The sequence below is a fragment of the Saccoglossus kowalevskii genome, chromosome 21 (genome assembly GCF_978046115.1).
Source record: "Saccoglossus kowalevskii chromosome 21, keSacKowa6.1, whole genome shotgun sequence".
Classification (NCBI taxonomy): Eukaryota; Metazoa; Hemichordata; class Enteropneusta; family Harrimaniidae; genus Saccoglossus; species Saccoglossus kowalevskii.
In genome coordinates, this window is record NC_140661.1 from 4,779,108 (window position 1) to 4,804,870 (window position 25,763).

At 33.6% G+C, this 25,763-nt stretch overlaps 1 protein-coding gene across 1 annotated transcript in view; it reads right to left on the reverse strand.

Annotated features, from left to right (window-relative positions):
* Positions 1–2,304: 2,304 nt before the first annotated feature.
* Positions 2,305–25,763, reverse strand: part of LOC100370243 (dynein axonemal heavy chain 6) — a 47,522-nt gene continuing 24,063 nt past the window's right edge. Inside the window, exons 37-68 of the mRNA XM_085495180.1 lie at positions 25,106–25,404; positions 24,676–24,755; positions 24,159–24,390; positions 23,407–23,708; positions 23,103–23,169; positions 22,658–22,812; positions 22,057–22,237; positions 21,275–21,510; positions 19,840–20,002; positions 19,592–19,674; positions 19,032–19,269; positions 17,865–18,167; positions 17,042–17,227; positions 16,463–16,635; positions 15,873–16,053; positions 15,101–15,514; positions 14,693–14,839; positions 14,002–14,181; positions 13,274–13,558; positions 12,878–13,118; positions 12,470–12,570; positions 12,256–12,360; positions 11,941–12,055; positions 11,414–11,535; positions 10,784–10,954; positions 10,485–10,571; positions 10,154–10,339; positions 9,909–9,969; positions 9,553–9,716; positions 4,550–4,624; positions 3,399–3,624; positions 2,305–3,165 (exon numbers count right to left, since the gene is read on the reverse strand). Of these exons, the coding sequence (XP_085351306.1) occupies positions 3,062–3,165; positions 3,399–3,624; positions 4,550–4,624; positions 9,553–9,716; positions 9,909–9,969; positions 10,154–10,339; positions 10,485–10,571; positions 10,784–10,954; positions 11,414–11,535; positions 11,941–12,055; positions 12,256–12,360; positions 12,470–12,570; positions 12,878–13,118; positions 13,274–13,558; positions 14,002–14,181; positions 14,693–14,839; positions 15,101–15,514; positions 15,873–16,053; positions 16,463–16,635; positions 17,042–17,227; positions 17,865–18,167; positions 19,032–19,269; positions 19,592–19,674; positions 19,840–20,002; positions 21,275–21,510; positions 22,057–22,237; positions 22,658–22,812; positions 23,103–23,169; positions 23,407–23,708; positions 24,159–24,390; positions 24,676–24,755; positions 25,106–25,404 (5,663 nt within the window). The 3' untranslated portion in view covers positions 2,305–3,061. The remainder of the gene's footprint in view (positions 3,166–3,398; positions 3,625–4,549; positions 4,625–9,552; positions 9,717–9,908; positions 9,970–10,153; positions 10,340–10,484; positions 10,572–10,783; positions 10,955–11,413; positions 11,536–11,940; positions 12,056–12,255; positions 12,361–12,469; positions 12,571–12,877; positions 13,119–13,273; positions 13,559–14,001; positions 14,182–14,692; positions 14,840–15,100; positions 15,515–15,872; positions 16,054–16,462; positions 16,636–17,041; positions 17,228–17,864; positions 18,168–19,031; positions 19,270–19,591; positions 19,675–19,839; positions 20,003–21,274; positions 21,511–22,056; positions 22,238–22,657; positions 22,813–23,102; positions 23,170–23,406; positions 23,709–24,158; positions 24,391–24,675; positions 24,756–25,105; positions 25,405–25,763) is intronic.

Here is a 25,763-nt window from a genome sequence, read left to right on the forward strand (position 1 = left end):
AATATGGTAGAATGAAAATACCCCATAAAATACCACAAAATTACGGCATGCTGTGACTCATGGCGTTACGGTGACAGATGTATAATAATATTGTTTTAATACCTTGATTTTAAAAACTCCAAAAGTTGTCTGGATGTTATAAAAGTTGTCAAAAATGGAGCTATTGTCCCATGGCACCATTAAATAGCATTCTTTTGTAAGACGTAGTTTGAGAATCTTCCTCGTATTTTTTGAAAATCGGCATTTTAAAAACAATATCATAGAACACAATGTTGAGAAAATTGTATTTTTTTAACATTTTTTAAAACCCAAATTTTAAAAATAATTTGAGGACAAAAAAGTACCATATCAGTCACAAAATATAATTTGTTCAGCCTATGTCACCAGCTTACAATTTGAGATGTGGCATACTATCTCTGCCATAAAAACCTGTAATAAAAGCGTCATAATACTGACAAAATGGCAACCATTCAATGATAAAGCTACGAACAATACCAAGTGGAAATGTTGTCTTTATACACAGGTTATTCATACATTATGCCCTAGGACTACCTAAGAGTGGTCACTATAGGCAGGTAACTTTTAATTTGAGGTGGTCACTAACACAGGTTTGACTGTAATTCTATTGTCCACTGTGGTGCACCTATGGGCTGTTAATGGCTTTTTCGTGTGAATTGGAAAGGGATTTTCAATTGCCATAGTAAGAATAATTTACATATTTTCTGAAAAATATGTGCAATTTTCCCCAAAACACAAATTTTGTTTGAAGCTTGTTCAGTGTTTCATGATCTCGGAAACTGTTTTTTACGAAATTAATCCTTTATATTGGCATGACAGGCTTTAAAATTTAGCTTACTGGATACATACAAATGAAATGCAATATTGTCTTTACATTAGTTGACATTTGTGAGTTGAAATTTCCTGTCATACATGTAATCATGGATCGTTGTGACTAGAGGTAGGCTCTGATTGTAAACTTACATGCAAATCTGTGCAACAACCAGAAGACTGTATACATACTATGTATACTATGTTAATGTTGGATTTACAAGACACCAATTTTCAAGCCAAGCCGAGAAAATGTGTGAATTTTTATCTAAAAATAACAGGCAATTATCGACCATGGCTCCTTTCGATGTGATCGTCCGAGATGTAACACATGCCAGTTTATTGAGTATATGTATTTTGGTCCAAAAGGTACTGTTGCAGTCCAGAGTATGATTAGCTGCATCATTAATAATGTGAATTATTATTTATATTAATTATTACATGTAATAAATGCAGGAAACTTTTGGATCTGGGGGATTTCTTTGCTGGTACAATGTACATTTGCGGTATACTAGGCAAGAGAACCATCTTTATCTGGTGTCATTACATTTTAGTTCTAGGGGCCATAGCATTTCAGGGGTGTGTGTAAACCTAATTGAATTAACTGTTATTACATGTTTGTTCTATTTTTCTATTGTTTTTCCATCTATTCTTATCTATCATTGGGAAATGATACTTAATATTTATTCAAAACATTTGGTTATAACCCATATACAAATAATGCTACTAAAATTCAGAATGCCAGAATGGGTTTAAAATGGTCACTTTTTGTTTAACTTAATTCTAAAATGGCCAACTGTTCAAGTAAAGGCCTTCAAACTGACAAAGTTTCATAAACTTCTGATTAATTGTTTTTGAGATTTGAATGACTAAAGAAAAAGTAGATGAAAAGGCACAATAATAACAAAAAGATACAAGCTTTACTTAATATTTATCTTAATATTATTCTTGCATCTAGTCAAAACTTGTTGGTAAGTAAGTCTGCTTTACATAGTACAGGTTTGTGAATACCAGGCAGAGAGGAGCACACATTTCAGGTACAAATTTGAAGGGTTTTACAAGTAAGTATAATGTGCACCTGACTCTGGCAAAAACATGACTAATGCATTTTGCTCAGGGTGAGCACAAGCCTCTCAGTAGATAAAGGGCACTGTGGGACTCTGAAATTCATAAGCTCAAGGGATTCTCCTATTTGGTGGTAAACCAGACTTTTTAATTATTTAATTTAACTCAGGATGTTAGTATCAAATGAAATGATATAAACTATAGTATTTTATTATCACAAAAACCTTCAACTATGACAAAGTAACATCACATAGATTTGACAATTGTAGTTTGGCTTTTAGCAGGTCTTCGAAAGCTGGTCACTATCAATATATAAACATTCATTGTGAGCCCTCCATTTGCACATGTACAGTTCTGATGACACATCCGCTATGCTATGTAATAACTGTGAAATGACAACATCAAAATATGTATGATAATGTATGTATTTATTATTATGCATACAGGTATACATTATTTTAACAATTTTTCATTTCAATTGCAGGGCTTGACATCCATGATAGGCATTCATGTTCATCGAGTTTGCTTTGTTGCCTGTTGATATTTTCCATATACATGTAATATTTCTATATGCTAAGACCATTTTATAAATTTTGGTTTTGAAAATGGGTGTCCTCTCAACTTCAGATTTCAAGCCCTGCAATTGTATAATTCAAAACATCCTTTCACTCCTAAAAATCCTGGAATATAGTAAACTCCACTGGTTATGTATAAAATCAATTTCAAGAAAATTGGAGGGAAAAGAAATCACTCAGTACAAAAATTAGGAATAGAAATATTTTGATAACATTAGGTATACACACAAATACGTATGAGGGGTGATATTTACAATAGTTTGGGATAAATTACTGAAATTATCATTTATATTATTTATTTATACAGCAAGGTGAGTTCTTCCATTTTTGAAATCTTCAAGATATGGAATGTTATTAATGGACGGCTATAATGTGATCCATGATAGGAATCTATTCTATACAAAATGTGTTCATTGCTCTGTGATATTCAAGTTTTTATTATAAATAGGACGGAAATATGCAGAAAAAAATAATGACACAATTTTCACAAAACCATGAGAGACAAACAAATCAAAAGTAACTGTTAATATAATTTTCCTATACAAGTATATAATCACATAAATTTACAAAATCACAACTGTGACAGTGATCTTTTATTCATTCAATTGACAAAGCAAAGCTGAGCCTTTCGATATCCAGTAATCTTGTGGTTTGTCAGAAGGTAAATATACAGCAACAACAAAATTGGTGGAATGACCTGTATAAAAAAAATGAAACTGACAATTAGAATGGTTTCAAACATTTTTGATCTGTCTAGTGGCCATAAAATGAATGTCAAAAATAATATGATCATCACCCTGAAAAAACACACACTATATATCATGTAGTTTTAGTTAAATAAAGATGTAGCTACCAATTGTTGACACTGTTGTTAATCATAAAATTACTGCCAGCTGGCTTATGTTGAAGTGGAAAGTTTAAATTACTGACCTGTTGTTGATAGGACACCAGCACGGGCACCAGTTTTGTACAACGGACATTTATAAGTACTTGATGCATCCGGTTCAAAGTTCATCATGGGCTCCATATGCATAATAGGTAAAGGTGGATTCATTTCTCCAGGTAAGGCATCAGCTAAAAGCATTGTCTCATCATCCCAACGACCAGCATCCACAAATAGACCATGCACTAAGACACCATCACTAGGACTTGGAATCTGTTGAGCAATCATATACAAATTAATCAACAGTATTTACAAACTGCTGCAAAAGTCATTATTTTTTTTTAACTTCACTCACTGCCAATGTTACAAAGTTTAAGTCTTACCACAGCATCTGACTGAGTGTTGGGTGAAACTGCGTTTATTCTACAAAGCATTTTTAAAGTGTATCTCATGTGAACTATGTGCAAAAATCACATCATATGCGTCTTACCAAAAAGTGTGAAAACAACAAAAAAACATTAAGCATCTATTGCTACTGATAAAAAAAAACACTTAAATTACTTCAAAAGAACATTAAACAATCCTGTAAAAAATAATAATTCCGATATCTGAAATAATTCTTATTAATATCACAGGAAAATAGCCATAATATCATTTCTATTTTGACTATGATGAATCATGTAATCAAATGAAATTACAGTTGTAACATCAATCAAACGCAATCAATTTTCGATATTTACAATAATTTTGTCACCACTACCGCCACCAACCACAACAAACCATGCACCGCACCACTGCAAACACACCTTACACCCCTGTATTTGCATCTTACTGATGCATATGGTAACCATATTAAATACAAACAGTAGTGATCACAAATGATATTGTGATGCACACAAAGTCTGTATAAACCATATGTAAGTGTGATTGCTGGAAAATGTAATGGTTTACATTATAGATAGTTTATGTCTCACAATGATTCAGAAAACACCATGACTATAAAAAAATAGTTTTCATGCATGCAATAAGTATAAATCAGTTTAAACTGCAAAAAAACAAAAACATGAATGTTCTCTGTCCAACTTTAGGTAGGACAGATAGATCACACAACACACAGAAGCAGTTAGTGAATCGTGACTTGTTGTTAGACTTTAAAGTGCTGATCAACACACGGCATGCACAGCCCCGGTATACTCACGTTGCGATCAATCTCACATTCAACGGTACTGAAACTAGAACTAGGCCTATCTTTTTCAGTTCCTTTTGTTTTCTTCTATTTGACGGTGAGATTGTGAAGAAGGAAATGGTGAGAAGGGTGAGATATATAGGATTTGGTTTGTGAGTGCTTGTGGTAAAGACAATGTCAGCAAATAGGTGAAATGCTGATGGTCTGGAATGGTGCTGCTGAAGCAGTGCTAAGGTTCTTTGCATCCATTTGACAGCACTACGTCATGTCTCAAAATTAGTCAAACACTTATCAATCCTGATTACTATTATCAGTAAATACGGTAACTTGACACAGGCCGAATACAAACAAAGTATTTAAACTTACAGCAAGCCCAAACAAGATTATGACTCCCTAGGAAAGTCCCTATGAACATTGTAGGATATTTTCATATTGGTGCTATCAATTGATCTGATATGTTATGAAAATATTTGCTACATTTTGTGCCAATCTCACTTCCCCTGGTGCCACTTAATTTTGTACTGATTCAATTTTGTCTAGGTACATACTATGGCAACGTTGTAGTCTGTTCTCATATTGCAACATTGTTGTGACTATACAAAGAAGATTGTAAGTTATCTGTATAAATCTCATTTGCTGTCGCTTCAATCATCTGGGGAAACTTGATGGGGTGACTGGAACATTGATAAAAACTTTCCCAGGAATGTGCAAGTACAAATCTTGTTTTCGCCCACTGCAATAATTACACCTGGCTATTAATATCCAGTCCTAAGTTTGCTTTGAAATATGAATAGCATGGAAAAGGTTCAACTTCTCTAATTGGCTGAGAAGAGAAGTGCAGAGTGATTTGCAAAACAATGATTAATTCAGCTTCAGTATTTGCTGACAGTGAACTAGTATGTACCTATAGTGAGTGCAGAAAAGCAAAATGAGTAGATGCATGACTATCCTGAGTGTATTCTGTGCTATGTAAATGTAGATTGAAATAATCACATACAATTACACCACAAAAAAGTAAATAAATAATAAACAAATTGAATTCATGTAACATGAAATTATAATAATATCAAAATCACAACATGCTGAAATAGAATTCTTTTTACACAAATAATTACTTTGAAGTCATGAAAAAGATTATGAGAGATGAAGATGTAAATGGTAGAACCGTTTCTCCTTACGTAAAATGTCTTTACATTATTATGAGGGAGGGCAAGGGGGGATAGCTGGTACAGGTTACAAAAAATGAAAATGACATTTTACGTTTTTACAGAAAATAAAATGAAAGTTTCATTTACAGTAAAAAAATAGGCTTTTATACTTTACAAATAAAGCAAATTCTTAATTACATTTTTCATTTTTATAATATTTTTGATAATTTGTGTTCTAATCAAAATTGCGTATGAATTACGACATTTAATTTGGAAAAAGCTTTATACACTTACAAAAAATAAGATCTTTGTACAAATTACGGATGCTATAAAATAGCTGATTACATTTTACACCTTGCCCATGTCTATGAACTCATATTTTTCATTTATTTAAATTAATTTTTACGAAAATATAAACAATTGATAACAGCTTATGAAAACACCCCTTGCCGACCCTCTATTATTTATTACCAGTGCATGGAATGAATACCTTTCATAAAACAGTATATGTATGCTGATATATATGTAAAAGCATCAACTAACTGAACAACAAATACACACACAACTATGTTCAAATCAGTGCATATCCTACCCTGCCTACTTACATACTGATATCTATAACATCTTATCCTGCCTACTTACATACTGATATCTATAACATCTTACCCTGCCTACTTACATACTGATATCTATAACATCTTATCCTGCCTACTTACATACTGATATCTATAACATCTTACCCTGCCTACTTACATACTGATATCTATAACATCTTACCCTGCCTACTTACATACTGATATCTATAACATCTTATCCTGCCTACTTACATACTGATATCTATAACATCTTACCCTGCCTACTTACATACTGATATCTATAACATCTTACCCTGCCTACTTACATACTGATATCTATAACATCTTACCCTGCCTACTTACATACTGATATCTATAACATCTTATCCTGCCTACTTACATACTGATATCTATAACATCTTATCCTGCCTACTTACATACTGATATCTATAACATCTTATCCTGCCTACTTACATACTGATATCTATAACATCTTACCCTGCCTACTTACATACTGATATCTATAACATCTTATCCTGCCTACTTACATACTGATATCTATAACATCTTACCCTGCCTACTTACATACTGATATCTATAACATCTTACCCTGCCTACTTACATACTGATATCTATAACATCTTACCCTGCCTACTTACATACTGATATCTATAACATCTTACCCTGCCTACTTACATACTGATATCTATAACATCTTATCCTGCCTACTTACATACTGATATCTATAACATCTTATCCTGCCTACTTACATACTGATATCTATAACATCTTACCCTGCCTACTTACATACTGATATCTATAACATCTTATCCTGCCTACTTACATACTGATATCTATAACATCTTACCCTGCCTACTTACATACTGATATCTATAACATCTTACCCTGCCTACTTACATACTGATATCTATAACATCTTACCCTGCCTACTTACATACTGATATCTATAACATCTTACCCTGCCTACTTACATACTGATATCTATAACATCTTATCCTGCCTACTTACATACTGATATCTATAACATCTTATCCTGCCTACTTACATACTGATATCTATAACATCTTACCCTGCCTACTTACATACTGATATCTATAACATCTTACCCTGCCTACTTACATACTGATATCTATAACATCTTACCCTGCCTACTTACATACTGATATCTATAACATCTTATCCTGCCTACTTACATACTGATATCTATAACATCTTACCCTGCCTACTTACATACTGATATCTATAACATCTTATCCTGCCTACTTACATACTGATATCTATAACATCTTACCCTGCCTACTTACATACAGATATCTATAACATCTTACCCTGCCTACTTACATACTGATATCTATAACATCTTATCCTGCCTACTTACATACTGATATCTATAACATCTTACCCTGCCTACTTACATACTGATATCTATAACATCTTATCCTGCCTACTTACATACTGATATCTATAACATCTTACCCTGCCTACTTACATACTGATATCTATAACATCTTATCCTGCCTACTTACATACTGATATCTATAACATCTTACCCTGCCTACTTACATACTGATATCTATAACATCTTACCCTGCCTACTTACATACTGATATCTATAACATCTTATCCTGCCTACTTACATACTGATATCTATAACATCTTACCCTGCCTACTTACATACTGATATCTATAACATCTTATCCTGCCTACTTACATACTGATATCTATAACATCTTACCCTGCCTACTTACATACTGATATCTATAACATCTTATCCTGCCTACTTACATACTGATATCTATAACATCTTACCCTGCCTACTTACATACTGATATCTATAACATCTTACCCTGCCTACTTACATACTGATATCTATAACATCTTATCCTGCCTACTTACATACTGATATCTATAACATCTTACCCTGCCTACTTACATACTGATATCTATAACATCTTATCCTGCCTAGCCTTACTTACAGTCGAGTCAAAGCATATACTGTAAAACATGTCTTTTTCGCGCGCATATCTTTTTAGCAAATTTAGCGGGAGAACTGATTCGCTAATTCAAGATGTTGCTAATGACTTTATTATGAATTCAAAATGGCCAAGGCTTGGGGAATTGTATGCAGTAATAAATCTGGGGCGCTTCCTAATTACACTTAACAGTTTTTCTTATTTTTATGAACGTGATAACTGCGCATTTGTTTTGGCACGTGACAGACAAGTATTGTGAAAACAGGAAATCAACAATGACAAGAGAGATTCGCTATTACGTCATTTTACCACAATTCGCTATAATTGCATGTCACTTTTTCAACATGTTTTACAGTATACCGTGTATAAGGCAGAATTTTATACATCAAAAAACCTGTCAACAAACAAGCTGCTAACTGACTGGTCTGTATTTGTCTCAGCTTTGCATTGACTTCTTACTTGTACACACCTACATTGATTTGGTACATACATATACTTTGCCTAACTGGAAAATATCATCTTACTATGCCAAGTCTAACTTACATATATGCTTACTATATCTTTGCCTACCTAGCCCTACTACTTACATCATTTTCTGGTAATATAAACCTACACATACAGCTAACAACCTCACTGCTGTCTGACTTTTTCGCTTTCTTTTCCTCACCCTAAGAAATAGAAATTTACAATATCTATATATATATACGGCAATACTGACATAATCTTGGTATGGACAGCAGAGAAAAACATATGCTACTGAGGTGAAACAGGCGATCATAAATAAGGAATGTCCAAAAAATAACTGAAATATTTCAATTGAAAATTAAAAATGTATCTACAAAACTTCAGCATTTCTGATTCAGGTTCCGTAAATGAAAGCCACTTAATATATATAGAAAATGGATAAACTATAAAACAGAGCAGGGAATATTGGTGTTTAGATTATGAGATGGATTGTATGAATGGTACAATCAGTAAAAATGATGGATGTTGTTGAAGATACGTGATAACAAAGTATACATTAACTTTTGTGCCTCATGAAAATGGAATAGTTGAAACATTGAAACTTGTAGACCTATGTGCAGGAAAAAACTGATCCGAAATCAGAAATAATTATTTTGAAGAACTCAAAGCAAGTCAGCCTAGGCAAAGGCCTTTATTGTGACCTGCCTGGCTCATAAACTGTGCTATAAAAATTTAATACTAATTTTTAATAAGCTGAAATTAAATATTAAGTTGAATGGTAACAAAGGGTAATGATGAAAATGTACAAGAAATGCTATCATAGTGTAATTTACCTGTTTGTCAACATCTGCGGTTTCACCAAATGCCAGGTGTTCTTGTTGCAAAGCCACCTCACCTTGGTCTCGGTACTGTGTCAACATATTGAATTTGAAACTTAATGCATCAATTGGTTGGTCATATTTACGAGCATGATTCTGCAGAGTGCCAGTCAAGAAACCTACATAAAAAAGACATAATGTTTCATTCATGTGATCAATTTAAAATTCATATAACTTATGTAAAAAACATACAACTAAATTAGACAAAACACTACATATTTATAAGATTCAAATTTATTTGCTTATCATTCAGAATATTTTAAATCTTGTTTTGGATTTCATCAATAGATGTAATGATATTGATATTTTACCTTGTGGGAAGTAGAAACCGGACAACCAGAAGGATTTGGGTAAACCATGTGTAATCCAATGCTGTAAAAATAGACAACAATTTATTTATTTTGGTATTATTTGTAGGATATTAAATCAAAAGATGTTTTGTTTTCCATAGGCCAAAACTGATCCACCACCCACTCATTCCTACCAATAGTTTGTCAATATAGTTTCTTTGAATTCAATAGATCATTCGACTGATATCACATAATGTAAAACTTACATGAATGAAGCCAATTCTGAGGACTAAATCTTTGACCCATCCACCCAGTGGTTTCAGTGAAGGGTACGCAGCATTTGCCCACATATCTGGCACATGGTTGTTGAGAAAACTGTTGTAGACACTCTCTAATTGTTCAGACATTACCACTAAACCTTTGATAGCTTTTATGATCGTTCGTAGTGAGGTCTATAAATATAAGAAACAATGCAATGTTACAAAAACACAAAGCAAGCAAATATGACACATGTTGTTACACTGCAAAAAGAATGGTCACATATTTTGTGTCCTCATTTGTAAGTTATGAACAAATGTCTAAAATGTTTTCACTTACCTTGATAACCCGAAGTAGTTTGTTGAATCTTTCTACTTCTTGAATAAGTACTGTTGCCAGGGAATTGGCTCGACCCTTTGCATCAGGCTGTAATGAGGACAACAATATGAAACACATGGCAACTAACAAGTATAGCAACAAATTTTAAAACAATACAACAGAGGGAATATTAAAAACTGTATAACTGATGATAAAATCAGAATACATTTTTTTCTGTTGATAGCCATAACTAATTAGATCATATTATGAGAACTTTATTTAAAAAAATGTCAACTTCTGAAGAAGCAACAGCAACTTACCTTGAACATTTCTTGATTGGCTTCTTCAATGTCCAGTTTTTCAGGGAATTTCTCTAAAATACTTGTAGCTAATTCATTAACAATGTCATCATTGGTCATGCCACCACCTGAAGTTGCCATACGAGGTTGGACATCCAAGATTGTATTAATAAGAGCATTGGTTTCTTGAGTCTGAAAGAAAGAAATTATTAAATTACACTTTGTAACATGACTGAAGTATATCACATAAAAATTGTATATCAAGTACGCAACAGCAAAGTCATATCACAAATGTATTGACCCATCACTTCATTATAAGCAAGTCAAAAACTAAACTTTTGCATACCGGTATGCTATAAAACCATTTATTTTCACTGACATTTAATTTCACTATTTTGATATTTTGAGCATATTCACTATCTTTTAATTTTCATGAATTTGTCACAAAAAAATTAATTTATTTTTTATTTTTCATATTCATATAGATTTGATATAGCAAATTAAAACCCAGTGAATAATTAATGCATTTACAGTATGTGATCACCAGCAGAGTAGTTTCACACTTTGCTTGAATATACAACACAGGTACTATATTCAGCGGTGGTTTTATAAATCATCAGCTTTACATTTACAGTGTGTGGTAGTTCTTACCTGGAAAGCTATGTTTGCATTTTGATGCATTCCAAAAATTTCAGGTTGATCTATGATAGGCAGACCTTCTATGTACTGACGGAATTCTTGTATTGTGTCATATTCTGGACAGTAATAAACACCTGAAAAACAAACAAATCAAATATATATTTATTCATTTTTCAATCCTTAGGATAAAAAGAGATTTTTATGAGTTTCAAACAATTAACATTTAGTAGAACAGTAAAAGTTCTGAACACACGTCGAAAGAAAAAGTCAGAATAAACCACCAAGAATTTGTTATAAGTGAAAGAATCATGTGACTTGTTTTTGCCCTCATATTAACAGTGTTTCATTCTCTTTTATCGATTATGTCCACTGTTTTACTGCTAAATAACTGATGTATTTTGAAAAGTTTACACGATGGGAGAGAATACAAACTTATTTGGGGGGGGGGGGTGAAAACAAAAGATGTGGTCCTCTTGCTCTCAAGAGGTGTTGGTGGCTATTTACATCTAAAGTTTACTGTAAAATGTATTGCATCTTACCGGAATCTGAATATTTATAGTCTTCGTCCAGTGTATTAGGAGCAAAGAATCTTTTGAGGATTGTCCTTAGACATCTTTGATCCCATTCATCTGTGACACGCCCACCATAGGTGATCTAAAGAATGAATTTACAACAACAATAAATATTCAAATGCAATTCATTTGTCATTTCTTCATATAAATACCTTTAGTGAACCTAACTGTGAATGTAAGTTCAGGGGTAAGATGGAATTTGACTCGGTCTTGGCATAGCTCAGATAAAACTATCCTCATTTGGATACATAAAATTTGGTGTTTAACAACTTAGAAACTCACCTCTCCAGTGATATACATCAACGCATCCCAGGGTATTTCTCCATCAGCACAGAACATTTTAAGATTCTCTAAAGCACACTCACGATCACTGTCATTAAATTCATACTGCAATGCAAGAAAATAACAATATCATAAGAACTTTACTATAACTGCACATTGAAAGTTGACAGTTTACAACTGGTTGTGACACAAGTGGAACTGATGAGAATTTTACCTTGATGTTCCAACCTAGTGGACCAAATTTCTTTCTTTCTTGTATGATGGCATGGAAGAAACAAAGACCAAAGATCATTTTTCTCCACTGTACTCCAAGAACTATAAAAAAAAATCACAAAAAATATAACTACACATGCAGTATTTATCACATAGTAAGAATTCATCTGTTCAGTATCTATAGACAACAAGTAACCAATCACGGCCAAGATACTGGCAATATCATTCATTGTGCAGATAAACATGTAAAGAGGGTTCTGATTGGTTAATTTAAACCATTTGTGTTCTAAAGCATGTTTCTGACAGGTTCAGCCAAGTGACAGAAGCTAAACTCCTGTATATCCTGAAGAATATCTAGATTCAGGAAAACACTGTTAATAAAAATAATATGGCAGTGGTGAATACTTACTGTGTTCTTCAAAGTACTGCGCTGTTATTTCTGTAAATGCCCTTCTGGTGTTTGCTCTCAGACCTTTTGGAGGTTCATTGGTCACTTTAACACTGTTTTGTAAGACAGTCACTGGAAAAGATTTGGTGGGCATGGAACTAAGAAACAGACGGAAGTCTTCATGTAGTTCGGCACCGGGCTCTCCAAAGGCCTTGATCATATTTTCCATTGACAACATCCAGGAAGCTGCCAAGTGACAATTCTGCATGTAAATAATGCAAATTACAATATAAATATCTTCCATATCAATCAAGAGTCTGTTTCATTTCTATAAGCCATCACAAAGAGATGAATCATGTATGACACATCGGTAAATGTTTATTTCTCTGTCATCTATTCAAAGTTACCAGTACTTGCCTGTAAGAAAACCCACTCTCCAGTTTTAATAGCTCCAGCAATCAATTTTTCAGCCACTGGTCCTTGACCTTGTCCAAGTGAAATAGCCAGGATTTTTTCCAGGTATCCACGGTCTCGTGCAAATCTTTGAAAAGCACCCATGGGATCAGAACCTGTACTCAAGACAAAGACCAATGGTGTGCTAGGTGCCATGTCTTCATACAAAGTGGCTAAGTCTGTTGGCGGGTTCTCAATAAATCTTTTGCCAAGATTATCTTCAACAAAGTCAGTCACAGCAAATACAACCTGGTAAGAACAAAATAGGATACCTCATGAAGTTCAGTTGACACATGACATCTGAAATCTTAGTTCACACAGGATACAGATTATATTTCTGCCATAATGAGTACACAAGTATTCCAACAGTCAAAATTGCACTGCAAATAGTATACATACTGAGTATACAGGCATTAAAATGTGTGGGGCTTATTATCAGATTTCAAAATTTAGGTTGTCACAAACCTAGTTTTCAAGTTTTTACTCAAGAGTTTTTATTGTTATTTGGATAAAATAAAAATAAAATTAACAAGTAGTGGAGTTTGGCTCAGTTTGCATATGTTCAGGTTTCATACTTTCAGTTAACAAGCAGTAAAGTGTATCATAACTGGCCATATAGCACATGGTATAAGAAAAACAAATCTATAGAAAACAAAATTATAAATAGAAAACATTCTGAAACGATTGCTTACTTTCTCTTCCATGAATGATTTAATCATTATTAATTTTTGGAAATTGGTCAATCTTTCATTCCAGTGACCTTTTATTTTATTGTCATCTGGCTTGGGTTCGTCATCTTCTTCATCTGCTGTAGGTGGGACATACTCAGGTTCTGGTCCATAACCCTCCCATTCAGGTGGATTTAATCGCACCTACAGAATAATTGATAACACTTCGTAAAAACAAGAATAGCTTGTAATAACACTACAACAATCCAAATACAAAATGTCATGTCTTTCATACACGTATATCAAAATTTGCAGTGTATGATAAGAATTGTTTCAAGATTCATGACAAATCAAAAGTCTTATGTGATGAATAGTTATTTTTATAGCGATTATATAAAAGATAATATAAAATGTAATTATATACTCAGATAATAAAGAGGCAATCAAGGGCAGATAATATCCTCCCAAAAACTGGTCATAATTAAAATATAAATACATTAGATTAAAGCAGTTTGGGTAAATAAACATGATATATAAGAAGGATGCAATGATAATCTTTATTCTAACTATACAGAATAAACAGATATTTTCAGCAATAGGCTCCTCTTCAGTAGATCTTATATCTACATAACCTACCAAAGTAAAGTCTAGCTATTTTGAATAGTTATTTGGAACAACAATTACCAAATCATATCTACCATATATCATAACGTACCTCTAGATCACGAACTTTACACCAGACTGGTGTCGCTGTAAGTTCTTTGGTGATGTTTCTAAATGCTGGTAAAGTGTCATGAAGATCACAACATGCAAACCATACAGACTCCGAACACCACTCTTCCTCTGGCTTAGGAGGACGAGACTACCAAAAAAAAAAAATATTGTGAAATTTCTAAAATCTAATCAAACTTAAAAAGCTATTTGAACAATTATGTGAATTCTACAGTAAATTAAACTACATTTAAGCTACTTGGATTTGTGCTCTATGATTTCCATTACTTCATAGAAGTGTGAAACATGAATTTTAAAACTGCCTACTCCGACTCAAGTCACTGAGATCTTATCAATGATTAACAAATTAACATAATGTTGTCAGAAGCTGGCCATTGTAAGCTGTACTGACCTTTTCAACAGCAGCAGCACCTCTTAGGAAATAATTCCACTCGCTATCATTGATGCGTTCTTCAAGTCTCATGATATCTCCACATAACATAAATGAGAAGACCAATTTGTGAACTTCAAATAAGCCACGTGCCACATTGGAATAGACATTAATAGTAGTTTGATCTAAAACTGTTTTTAACCTGATCTGCAGATCATCACTTTTTTCGCTAGTTTCTATCGTATTGTTGAACAGTTGCTTGAAATACTTGAGTGAGTATTGATACATAGGATCAATCTCAGCTAATGATGCCACAACAAAGTACATAACAGAACCACGTGATGCAACAGGTCGATATTTCTCACGTGCCGCAGTAATCTTCATTTCTGTTTGTTCTGCTTGTGCTAGACGTTTCTGTATAACTCCGGAGGTAACCTGCAAGAGTACAAACAAATATTTAGAAAAGTGATATGTGTAACAGCATGGCTAATCACAGAATTTATCAAGAAAGGAGAAAATCTACTTTTGAATACAGTTGATTTCTAATGCTTTACAAAGACAGGCAGAGGTGAAACACAATAATTAAACTTTACCATAACAATTTTATGGAAAGTTTACATGATACCTGTTCTGTCATTTCTCAATACACTCATAGTACATTTAATTAAGCATTATTTCTGGAAACTGATAATTTGCTGCACAGTATTAATCTAGTGTGGAAAATATGATATAGAATAGATTCTGTACAATTTGCATGCAGATGGACGAGAGTTGATGACAGACAATTTGTTACCTTAGACTCATTCAATGTATTGATCAGTTCTTCATTATCTAAAATATTTCCTTCTGAATTGAATAATAAACTCAATATACGATCTTCAATGGCCTTGAGTTGATTCTTGTCAGCATTGATTCTAACAATCAGTTGATTCCTTTGCTCTTCCAAGTCTGGTCTTTCTAAACGCACAACATCACTGTTCATAAATGAGAATCAGACAATTTTAGTATACTTGGCAGAGTAAACATGAAAGACAGCTGGTTTGAGGGCTTGTACCAGGGATTGTGTTAAAATTTTCGTGTAGCGAGTCCAGATAAGAAAATGAACTGGAGCGATATACTCTGTACACAAATTCAACCCCTTTTTGCTCTATATGAGGTCCCTGTTGAAAGCAGAATATAGGGTTAATACAATCCCTGGCTTGTATTATTAAGCCCTTAATTCATACACACTTGATTTCAAAAGAAAGATGTGTGAGTATATTCCAAATAGTAGCTAAGTGAACTTTCTCCTCAAATTCATGCTATGATGCAGTCTTACTAGTAGCTGATAATGCATTCAAACAACGATATAAAAGAATAAACTTTAATATAAGTTATCCATACCTCAATAACTGATCTTCAAGACCAGACTTTGTGACAGTAAAATTAATAATAGTTACTTTGATACAAATCTCCGGCAGATAATGCGGATTAGATAGTTTAGTTGTCATGTAGAAATGAAAGTTCTTGTCGTAATCTATATCACTATCACCAAGATGAATCAACAATCGGCCACCCTAGTGAGTAAAATAAATATTATCAGTATCGTCAGTAAGTTGAATTTTAACATAATTAACTAATTCAAGGGTGACCAGATGTTTGTAACTATTATACAACAAGGTTAATTGCTTGTGTGTTCACTTTCAACACACCACTATCCATATAATGCTTCAAAACATTGAAAGTGTATAGACTAATGATAAGTTCACATAATGTGTATACTGTAAATTCATTAATTACTCACTGGGTACAATTTTGCTATTTCGGTAATAAGTAAAATCTGCTAAATTAAATCTATGTGAACATGTAAAATAACAATTGAACTCATTGTTTCACTGCTAATTTGCGAACTCAAAACCAAGTGAATATGCACAAAATACCAAATAGTGAAGTTAAATGTTAGTGAAAATATTGTAAACTTACAGAAACAAATGTTTGTTTAAGAAGCACTGGTTCCAAAGATGGATCTAAGGTTTCTGCTAACTCTTCTAGCAGTACTGGCATACCAAGACGAATGGCATTCTCTAGAGTTCTCAGGAAATTAGCATCTGTCAACTTGATGATCTTGAGACCATTCTTCATCTCTCTATTCCGAATCCAACGATTGGCCTACAGATACAGTACAATCAGCATTATTTAAGAACATTCAACCAAAAAAATAAGAGCAACATTTTTATCACTATGCTTCAAAATTATTGATTTTGACACAAGATATCACAAGTTTTGTTTTGTTTTTCCCAGTATGAAATATTTGTTTGTTTGCCATAAAGAACATTTATGAACAATTCATAGAAAATTTCCATAGGAAACCAACAAAATAAATTATATTAATCATAATTGACAATCATAAGTACCCATCTTATAACTACATAACAATTTTTTTTTGATCATACGCAACCAAACAAATTTTATATAGTGCAAACTTTATACAATATTAACCAATGGTGATTGGTTCAGAAAATCCTAATTTTTATGGATGTCTGACTGTGTCTTGTGTGAAATATAGTTTAGTGATCCTAAACTTGTACCATGGTTTTGTGAACAATAGGATGAATTAAAACCATAGTATAAAAGACAAGAATTCTGATCATTGTTAGTTAACTATTTTAAGTTATTTACAGAGAATATTTGAACAAATTTCATAGGATCAAAAGAACAAAGTTTCATATGAGAAATAATAATTCAACTGTTTGGCACAAACCAAATGTCGGTGACAGAACGCTATTAATGTAGATTATCAACCTACTTGATCTTGTGGATCAATCATGAGGGGCCATCTTCTCCCTCTTGTTACTAAGATAGCATTCTCAGTAGACACAGTATCACGAGGCAAACCATCAGCATTCCACTGCCTAATCTCAAATGGGTCGGCTAAGACTTTTATTAAGCTCAGGTCATCACTGACGGGGATTTCAAGTTCCTTGCATCGGTCCGTCCATCTCTCAACTAACTCATTACGATATGTACTTGTGAATGCACCGTAATATGCAACGCACGCAGCAGCCACAAATACATTTCCGACCACATCGCCTATTTCTTTTTCAAAGTCCTGTAAATAAAGAACAAGTCATGTTATGTTTGTAGTGGGATTTACACAACAAGATAGTGAGAATGTCACAGCTTCTTATAATCATATATGAACGGTCAATTACATGCTCAAGTACATGATGCAGTTCTATAGTGTGAACTGAATGTTGTAAGTATATATCCAAGCTGAAAAATTATAAAACAAAATGACTGCCAGTTGGCCAACTTGTATCAAATCACGACATGGATCAACTTTATTTGATGATGTCAATTGGCCATTTTTGTTTTTTTAATTGTTCAACTAGATACATTCTCATTACAAGGATTGAACACAGTCTACAGTCTACATTATTCATAGACAATCAAATTGTGATGCACTATCATTTGATAGCATAGCATAGTGGTTGTCGCACCAGACTCATGATCGGTAGACCCAAGTTCAAATCTTACCTCAGGCTGAACATCAAAAGGGTCGACCCCTACCTTGGGTGAGTGTACCACAGACTCAATGGGAAGGCCAATTCCACTGGCCGAGATTCATTTACTAACGAATGCGAATGATTGACGCCAGGATAGCGCATTACAAATTGCTATTTGACAGAGAGATGGCCACACAGCCCTGTCATGTAGTCCCAAACATGAATATGACTTCTGTGGCAAAATGCACTAGCTGTTGTCACTAGCACATGGAATTTGCACATACAAAAAAAAAGTCAGGAGAGACAACAGTGACACTGAATGTCCGAAACTGTCGCCTGGCACAAAAAATATTTATAAAAAAAAAAAAAAATCATTTGATAGTCAACTGCTGATCCTATGGTTTATGATACAATAGGATACCAGTTTGCCACGGTAGAACTATTTATTGGTGAATCAATTTATTTACCTTTACACTTATGGACCATCTAATTTGTTCATCCCCAAGTGCAGTGGTTAACTTTCCAGCTCTCTTTAGTCGGCCAGATGTTTGCGCCATCTTCTTTTGTAGTTTATCTTTCTCGTCCACACTATCCTCATACTGTGCCTGCAGTTCAGCAATCTTAGCTTCTACACCTGCAAGTTTATCTTGTTTCTCTTTCAACACTGCCATTGTAGCATTCAATTCAGCCTCAGCAGCCGCCAATCTGTGATAAGAAAATGTTACTTTATAATACCGTAAAATCTGTATTAGAAGCCGCATCCCGAATAGAAGCCGCACCCATTCTTTTTGAACAACTGAGACCTAAAAATTCACCATTTCTCATATGTGTAGGACGCTCTAATAGAAGCCGCATCCCCTCTGTTGCATTGTACCATTTTATTAGAAGCCGCGGCTTTTAATACAGATTTTACAGTACAAAGCAAAGATTTTTGTGAATGCAAGATTAAAAGTATTCGAGTGGAATTATTTAACTCATGGCAATATTCAAGATCAACAATGTAGTCTACCATTATATTTTTTCTTACCTTTCTTTTTTAGGTTGTACTGTTCTAAATACTCTGGCAAACAAGTCCATGGCTCTCACCCACATACACATTGATTTACAAGCCTAAACACCAAACAAAAACAAATGCCAATTATTATGGGGGAAAAGAAAGTCAAAAGCAAGTGATACTATAGAATAAAAGTTGTTTGGTTATCATCACATGATGAGTGTCATAATACCACTTGCTAAAAATGAATTTATACCCACAGTATAGTAAATAATGCATACCTTGGATGTCTTCTCCACAATTTCAGGTAGAAATTTTGGATTCTCTATGTACTTCTTGAGTTTTCTTAAAGTTGAATCTGGCATATTTTCTTTGTCATATTCTTGAAGTTTTTTCAAGAAGTTTGCTTCTCCCAGTAAACCTTTTGCTGATGGCCAGTCAGCTCTGTGAAAAAAAGAATTTTAGGATTTTAGGATATGATGCAGTTTGGAATGCTAATACATACACAATGTAATGGAGTTTAGGAGAAAATGATATACTGTAAAATACTTTATTTTCACTTGGAAATAATTTTTGCTAATTTCACTGAAGGAATGATTTTTTCCTATATTTTACATTCATCAGAAATCAGTGAAAATAAATTTCATACAAAATACCCAAAAAATGTGTTGCCAGGTTGAGGGATGGTGGTCATGACAACAATATTGATGATGCCAGAGCCAAAAATAATGCCAAAGTGACAGTGGTCTGGAGAGTGACAGTACAGTACAGTACAATACAATTTCTTATACACAGTATTGTTGCACAGTACAGTGATGTCATCCATGTTATGTTCTACCGGTACTTGGCAAACAATATATTATTCAATGTCATGTGAAGTCACAGTATGTGTAACAACTGTGAGATGTGATAATCAAATTTAAATCCAGGCGGCTCAGAAGTAATATACATAGTAGATATAACTAGGCTTTAATAGCCACAATGGTGAAATGATACTCTATCGGGCTTAAATTTCACAAAGGCATCAAAAACTACTTGGTACCCAAAAAGTTTGCCTTGGTAGCACCCAAAAATACAGACATTTCCTATGTTATTCATAATGTTAAAGAAATTTTATTAAATTTAGTCTAGAAAGTGGGTGCGCTCTCATCTCCCAAGTTCAAGCTAAAAATTATTAGAAATTGTTGATATCAATTATTAGAAATGATACACTACGGTATAATCACCGCTCTCAAAACAATTTAACTATCATTTATCTATTATTATGCAAAGTCGCCTTTACCAATTTTACTGTTTTTGAAGTTTTTTGAAAATTTATTGTGAGCGCCACCTAGAGTTTCGAGATGTTAATCATTTGTTTAATATATAACCATGCTGGGGACTGTATCGTGATGACGCCACGTAGCGTGTTTTGTGCAAGTTACTATAATTTAGGATTAGAGTTGAATGCACAAATAGTGATGTCAGAATAAATAAGCCAAGACAGGATCTGAGATGTCTACGTTTGGTTGTTATTGATGGAAATTGGGTAAGCTGCAATTCTTCACTTTTCAGTTTACCCGGTAACAAGCTTATAAGCATTGTCCTGTAAACCTATAGCAGTTAGTTAGAATTCTCGTGACTATACTCTATATATGCTTTCTGAATCACTCACATAAAACAAATGGTATCTATATAGAACCTATCGTAGTATTGAGAGTAAGGTTATAGACATACTTGTAACTAAGGATAATACACACAGCTTCCATGACAGTTTGCACCATTTCAGGTGGTTTTGTAAAGGCTTTAATTTCAGAGATATCATTCTTATCTAAAGCATCTAAAGCTTTGTTTGCAGCTTCCAAAGCAGGAAGGGCTTCATCTAAATCACGCTGTGCATCATCTGCAATTGCTTGGGTCTCTTCAGCTTTTACTCTTGCAACTGCTTCGTCTTCCATTACAACTTTACGGACCTTGTAAATAAAACAGAAAACAGAGGTAAAATTCACCTAGCTTCTACTGTTACCGAGCACTGTGCTAACTCTTACAGAGTGGACAAACTTTTTACACAGTTTACAACTACACTGTACACTTCTAACGTTGGGGCTAAAAAAGTTTTCACCAGGAAAATCTGTTTTGGCCTGACATATACTGCCTGTGTGGCTCAAAAAGGACCATTATGACTTGTCTGTTTGAACATATTCAGTCCATGTACATTGGTGAAATGACATCAAAACACACAGACGGACAAAACCCAAAACACCAGTCCCCATGGTTATAGCCAGAAAATGAAAGTGTTTTGAGGAAGAAACCCATGTTCGGTGACACTTGTATTCAAACGTATGTTCGTCATTTATTCATTCATTCATTCATTCATTCATTTATTCATTTATTCATTTACCACCTCACCTACATATATATAATACTCTAAACTTGTATCAATGTATGGTACTTTCCTTTTAACGTATTTTTCTACAAGGTTATAATTATGAATTCAATAATCAATGTGAATTGCTTACTTTGTCAGCTTCTTCTTGATCAACAGCTAACCTTTCCATCAAGGCTTCGGTATCCTTAGACTTCTTTTCTAATTCAGGTTTAAGGGCTGTCAATGTAATCTCCATCTCAGCTACAAGATCATTCGTCTCTAAAAGCTTTGTGAGTCCATTTTTAACACGGTCACGAGCACCAACAAGTTGTCTGCAAAAAAAATGAACAACCAAACAATTGAACAAAATATTAAACAGAGTCTTAAATAAAATGTCATGAATGTTTTTATGATAAGACTAGTGTAATAATCTGGACAAATTGACACAAATTTTAACAGTATTGTGGTACATATTTTACACAAATCTCCCAAATAACAACCCCCCCCCTTTTTTGTAATGTACATGAAACAGAAAATCAAGAAAGCACCATATGTGTACCAAGTTTTAATGAAATTGGTACATGTCAAAATATGGGCAGGGACACAAAGTTATAAGCCCCAATTCCGCACATTCTTGCTGACAAAGACTAATAAAAAACCAAAACATATTGTATGAATATAATGCTACATTATGAAAGTTATTACTCAGTCTCAGATAGTTGCCAATTGTTACTGAAAAGATATGTGCTTACTTCTTTTTCTCTGACAGCATAGCTAAGTAGAGGTTGATAAGTTCAAGGTAGCTGGTAGGTGTGGTGTAATAACGACGCCTCAATTCAGAAAAGAATTTCTCTGCCATATCACTGACACTAGTATGAATTTCTACACACATGTCAGCAACTTTTTTCTGTGAAAATATAAATAAACATTACATAGATCCCGTGAGTTATTAAGTTTAAAAAATATAGAAAGTTTGAACATGAACAGTCATGGCATGTCAGAGATATGGGATGGAACAATGTTCATTAAAACAAAATGACCACCGAACGCATGGCCAAGACACATTGTATGGTTCAAGAGAAGCAGCATGTTTGATTTTAATAAATAATAATAAAGTTTTAACATGATTGGTATGTCAGATATATGAATCTAGAATTGCATTGTTTAAAAGAAATCATTTTGCAGCAAGTCTTATACCTTCAAGTCTTCTGCTCCCAAATCCACTTCTTCAAAGAACGACTCTGACACCGATAACAAGGCTTCTCTGTAAATAAAAAAGTAACCAATGATTTATTTAAGTCTGCATTGAAAAAGACACCAGTTGTCTAATAGCTATATTGTTTTTGCCAAACTGGAATCTAATAATTTTATCACAGTAGACAAGTTTCTGGTTCTCTAGATATAGTCATTAAGAATATTCTGTCAGTTACATAAAAAAATATACATAAATGGCTTCCAATAATAATAATTCATAAATATGGCTTTGTTTATATTCTCTTACCTTGGCCACTCAGTAAACCAATCAATGGTACAGCAATTAACAAGAGATGGGAACATACGACAACGTGCTCGGAATGCATCACCAACAGGGCTCATACAAAGTACAATATGCAGATTACTTCTAACACGACTGATAAAAAAATTGAATATCTCATCACGATTTCCCTCAGGTATGCCCGCTTCCTTGGCTTTTGGTCTGCAACCAATGATCACCTTTTCATATTCATCAGGCTCAAATAAATTGGGGACTTCACCTGAATTAAGAATGTTGTTGATGTCTTCTAGGAACTCTTCAACCACAATCTGTTACAGAAATATACAAAATAACTGTCACCATTTGGAGGAACTTTGATGAGAAATTAACCCTTTGAAAGCAAAAGTCTACTTTTGTAATCATTCAGAAATGTTAAAACCACATAATTTTTCTAAAACTTTGCTCAAATTTTTAGCCAATAAAAAAATTATGTCCGTTTGGTTAAAAAAAATACATATATAGAAAAATACATGAAAAATACCAAAACTTTTCAGGGAAAAAAAGAATTATGGCATTCAAAGAGTTAAAGAGCCACACTTCCCAGAAGAGAACTAGAATTGCCTAATTGTTAGTGTTATAGTGTAAACAGGACTAGGGTTCAGGAAATTGTATAAAACTGAGATAACAATAATGCCTTCATATTTTAGTGCACTGTATAGTATTGTTGAAATGATTTCAATGTAATAAAACATATTGTTGTAATTTCTATCTACATGTACCTGTGTATCTGTAAAGAGGAAGACTGTATTGTCACCATTCACACCAGCCATAGTATATAGAATCTTGAGATCATCATGGAAGGCACTGTAATCATATCCTCTAGTTAGTTCAATCTGAAAACACTTGTAACCACATATGTGTGATGCAAGCCGTGTCAGAGACTGTTTACCAGTACCACCAACACCTACCAGTAATGCATTTCCCCTCTCTTGACGAATCATACGTGCAATTCTGTAAAAAAAAAAATGGATGAATAGTGTATTTGTTTATTTGAACATATGGCATGATAAAAAAGTGTTGTTTAATTCATTTCATTCCCAGAGATTAAACTTCAGATTTGACAGGAAACTGAGTTAGAAGTCAAATTTGCTAAAATTGCCTTAGAAATAACGAGTCTCAAAAGGCAGCAATGTAAACTGGGTCAGCATAAGGAAGTTGCCATTTGATGCCTCTGTGAACCAGTCAAAGGCCAAATGTGTTATTAATGTGTCTATACAAGGACTTGATAACTCTTACCTAGAGACATGTTCCATTGCATCCAAGAAGAACACCAGTTTCATTTCTTTGGATGAACTCATGTTATAATCATCTAAATACTAAAACAATGCAAGCAAATCAGATAAACAATTAGTTATCAAAAATGGCCATACTACTGGAAGTTATATACATACTTAATGAACCACAACAAAAACAAACATTTTTACTCAAATACACAGAGTGTCATATTTTTGTTCAACCAGAATGAGACGAGAGATTCAGGTCTTGCTTTTTGAAAATGGCCTGGAGCTACAAATGGCTCTCATAATGTGTGAGTTATTATTAGGGGAGCTGTGCTCTTAAAAAATAGTATGGATTGGGAAAGTGCTTCTGGGTCTTGAGTGATAGGTGAGTGGAGTGATCACCTGCCTTAAAAAGTAACATCTGCATGATGGATTGTAATACTTACGTCATTCAAGACAATCTTTAGTTTTTTAATATCTGAAATATCTTCATAAAGTTTTTCCTCTTCACTTGCACCCATCTTCAAGAAATCACCAAAGATAATTGGATTGGTAACATAAGAGTTTGGTTCAACATTCTGCTGTCCAAAATATTTGCCAGCCATTTCTGCTAATATTTCATTGAAGTAACCTTTGTCTTCATGATTGATTAACCTATCATGGAATACACGCTGTGATTCATGGCAGAATAAACGGTATATCTGGTTTGCATCACGAATGCTGCTTGGATCTCCCTGCAGTATACCTGAGTGGAAACATTTGTCACGATAATGAATGAGAAATCTAAAACAAGAACATTATAGCAGAAAGACATTCTTCAAAAGTATATGATCAAATAACTTTGACATTTAAAACTATTTGACTGAGAAAGTGATATGGTTGTGGTACCTAAAATAAATAGCATCAATAACCGAATGTGTATGGGGTTGACATTCCAAATTTGAATGAAACCAGTTATATTTGAGACATTATTCACCAATCTGCCATTTGAGATCAGATCATAAATACATTTATCCCATTACCATAAGTCCATCATTCACAGTAGTGTCAACTTACATGATGATATCAATAACTGATAATGTGCATCAATCAAACTGTTTAGAT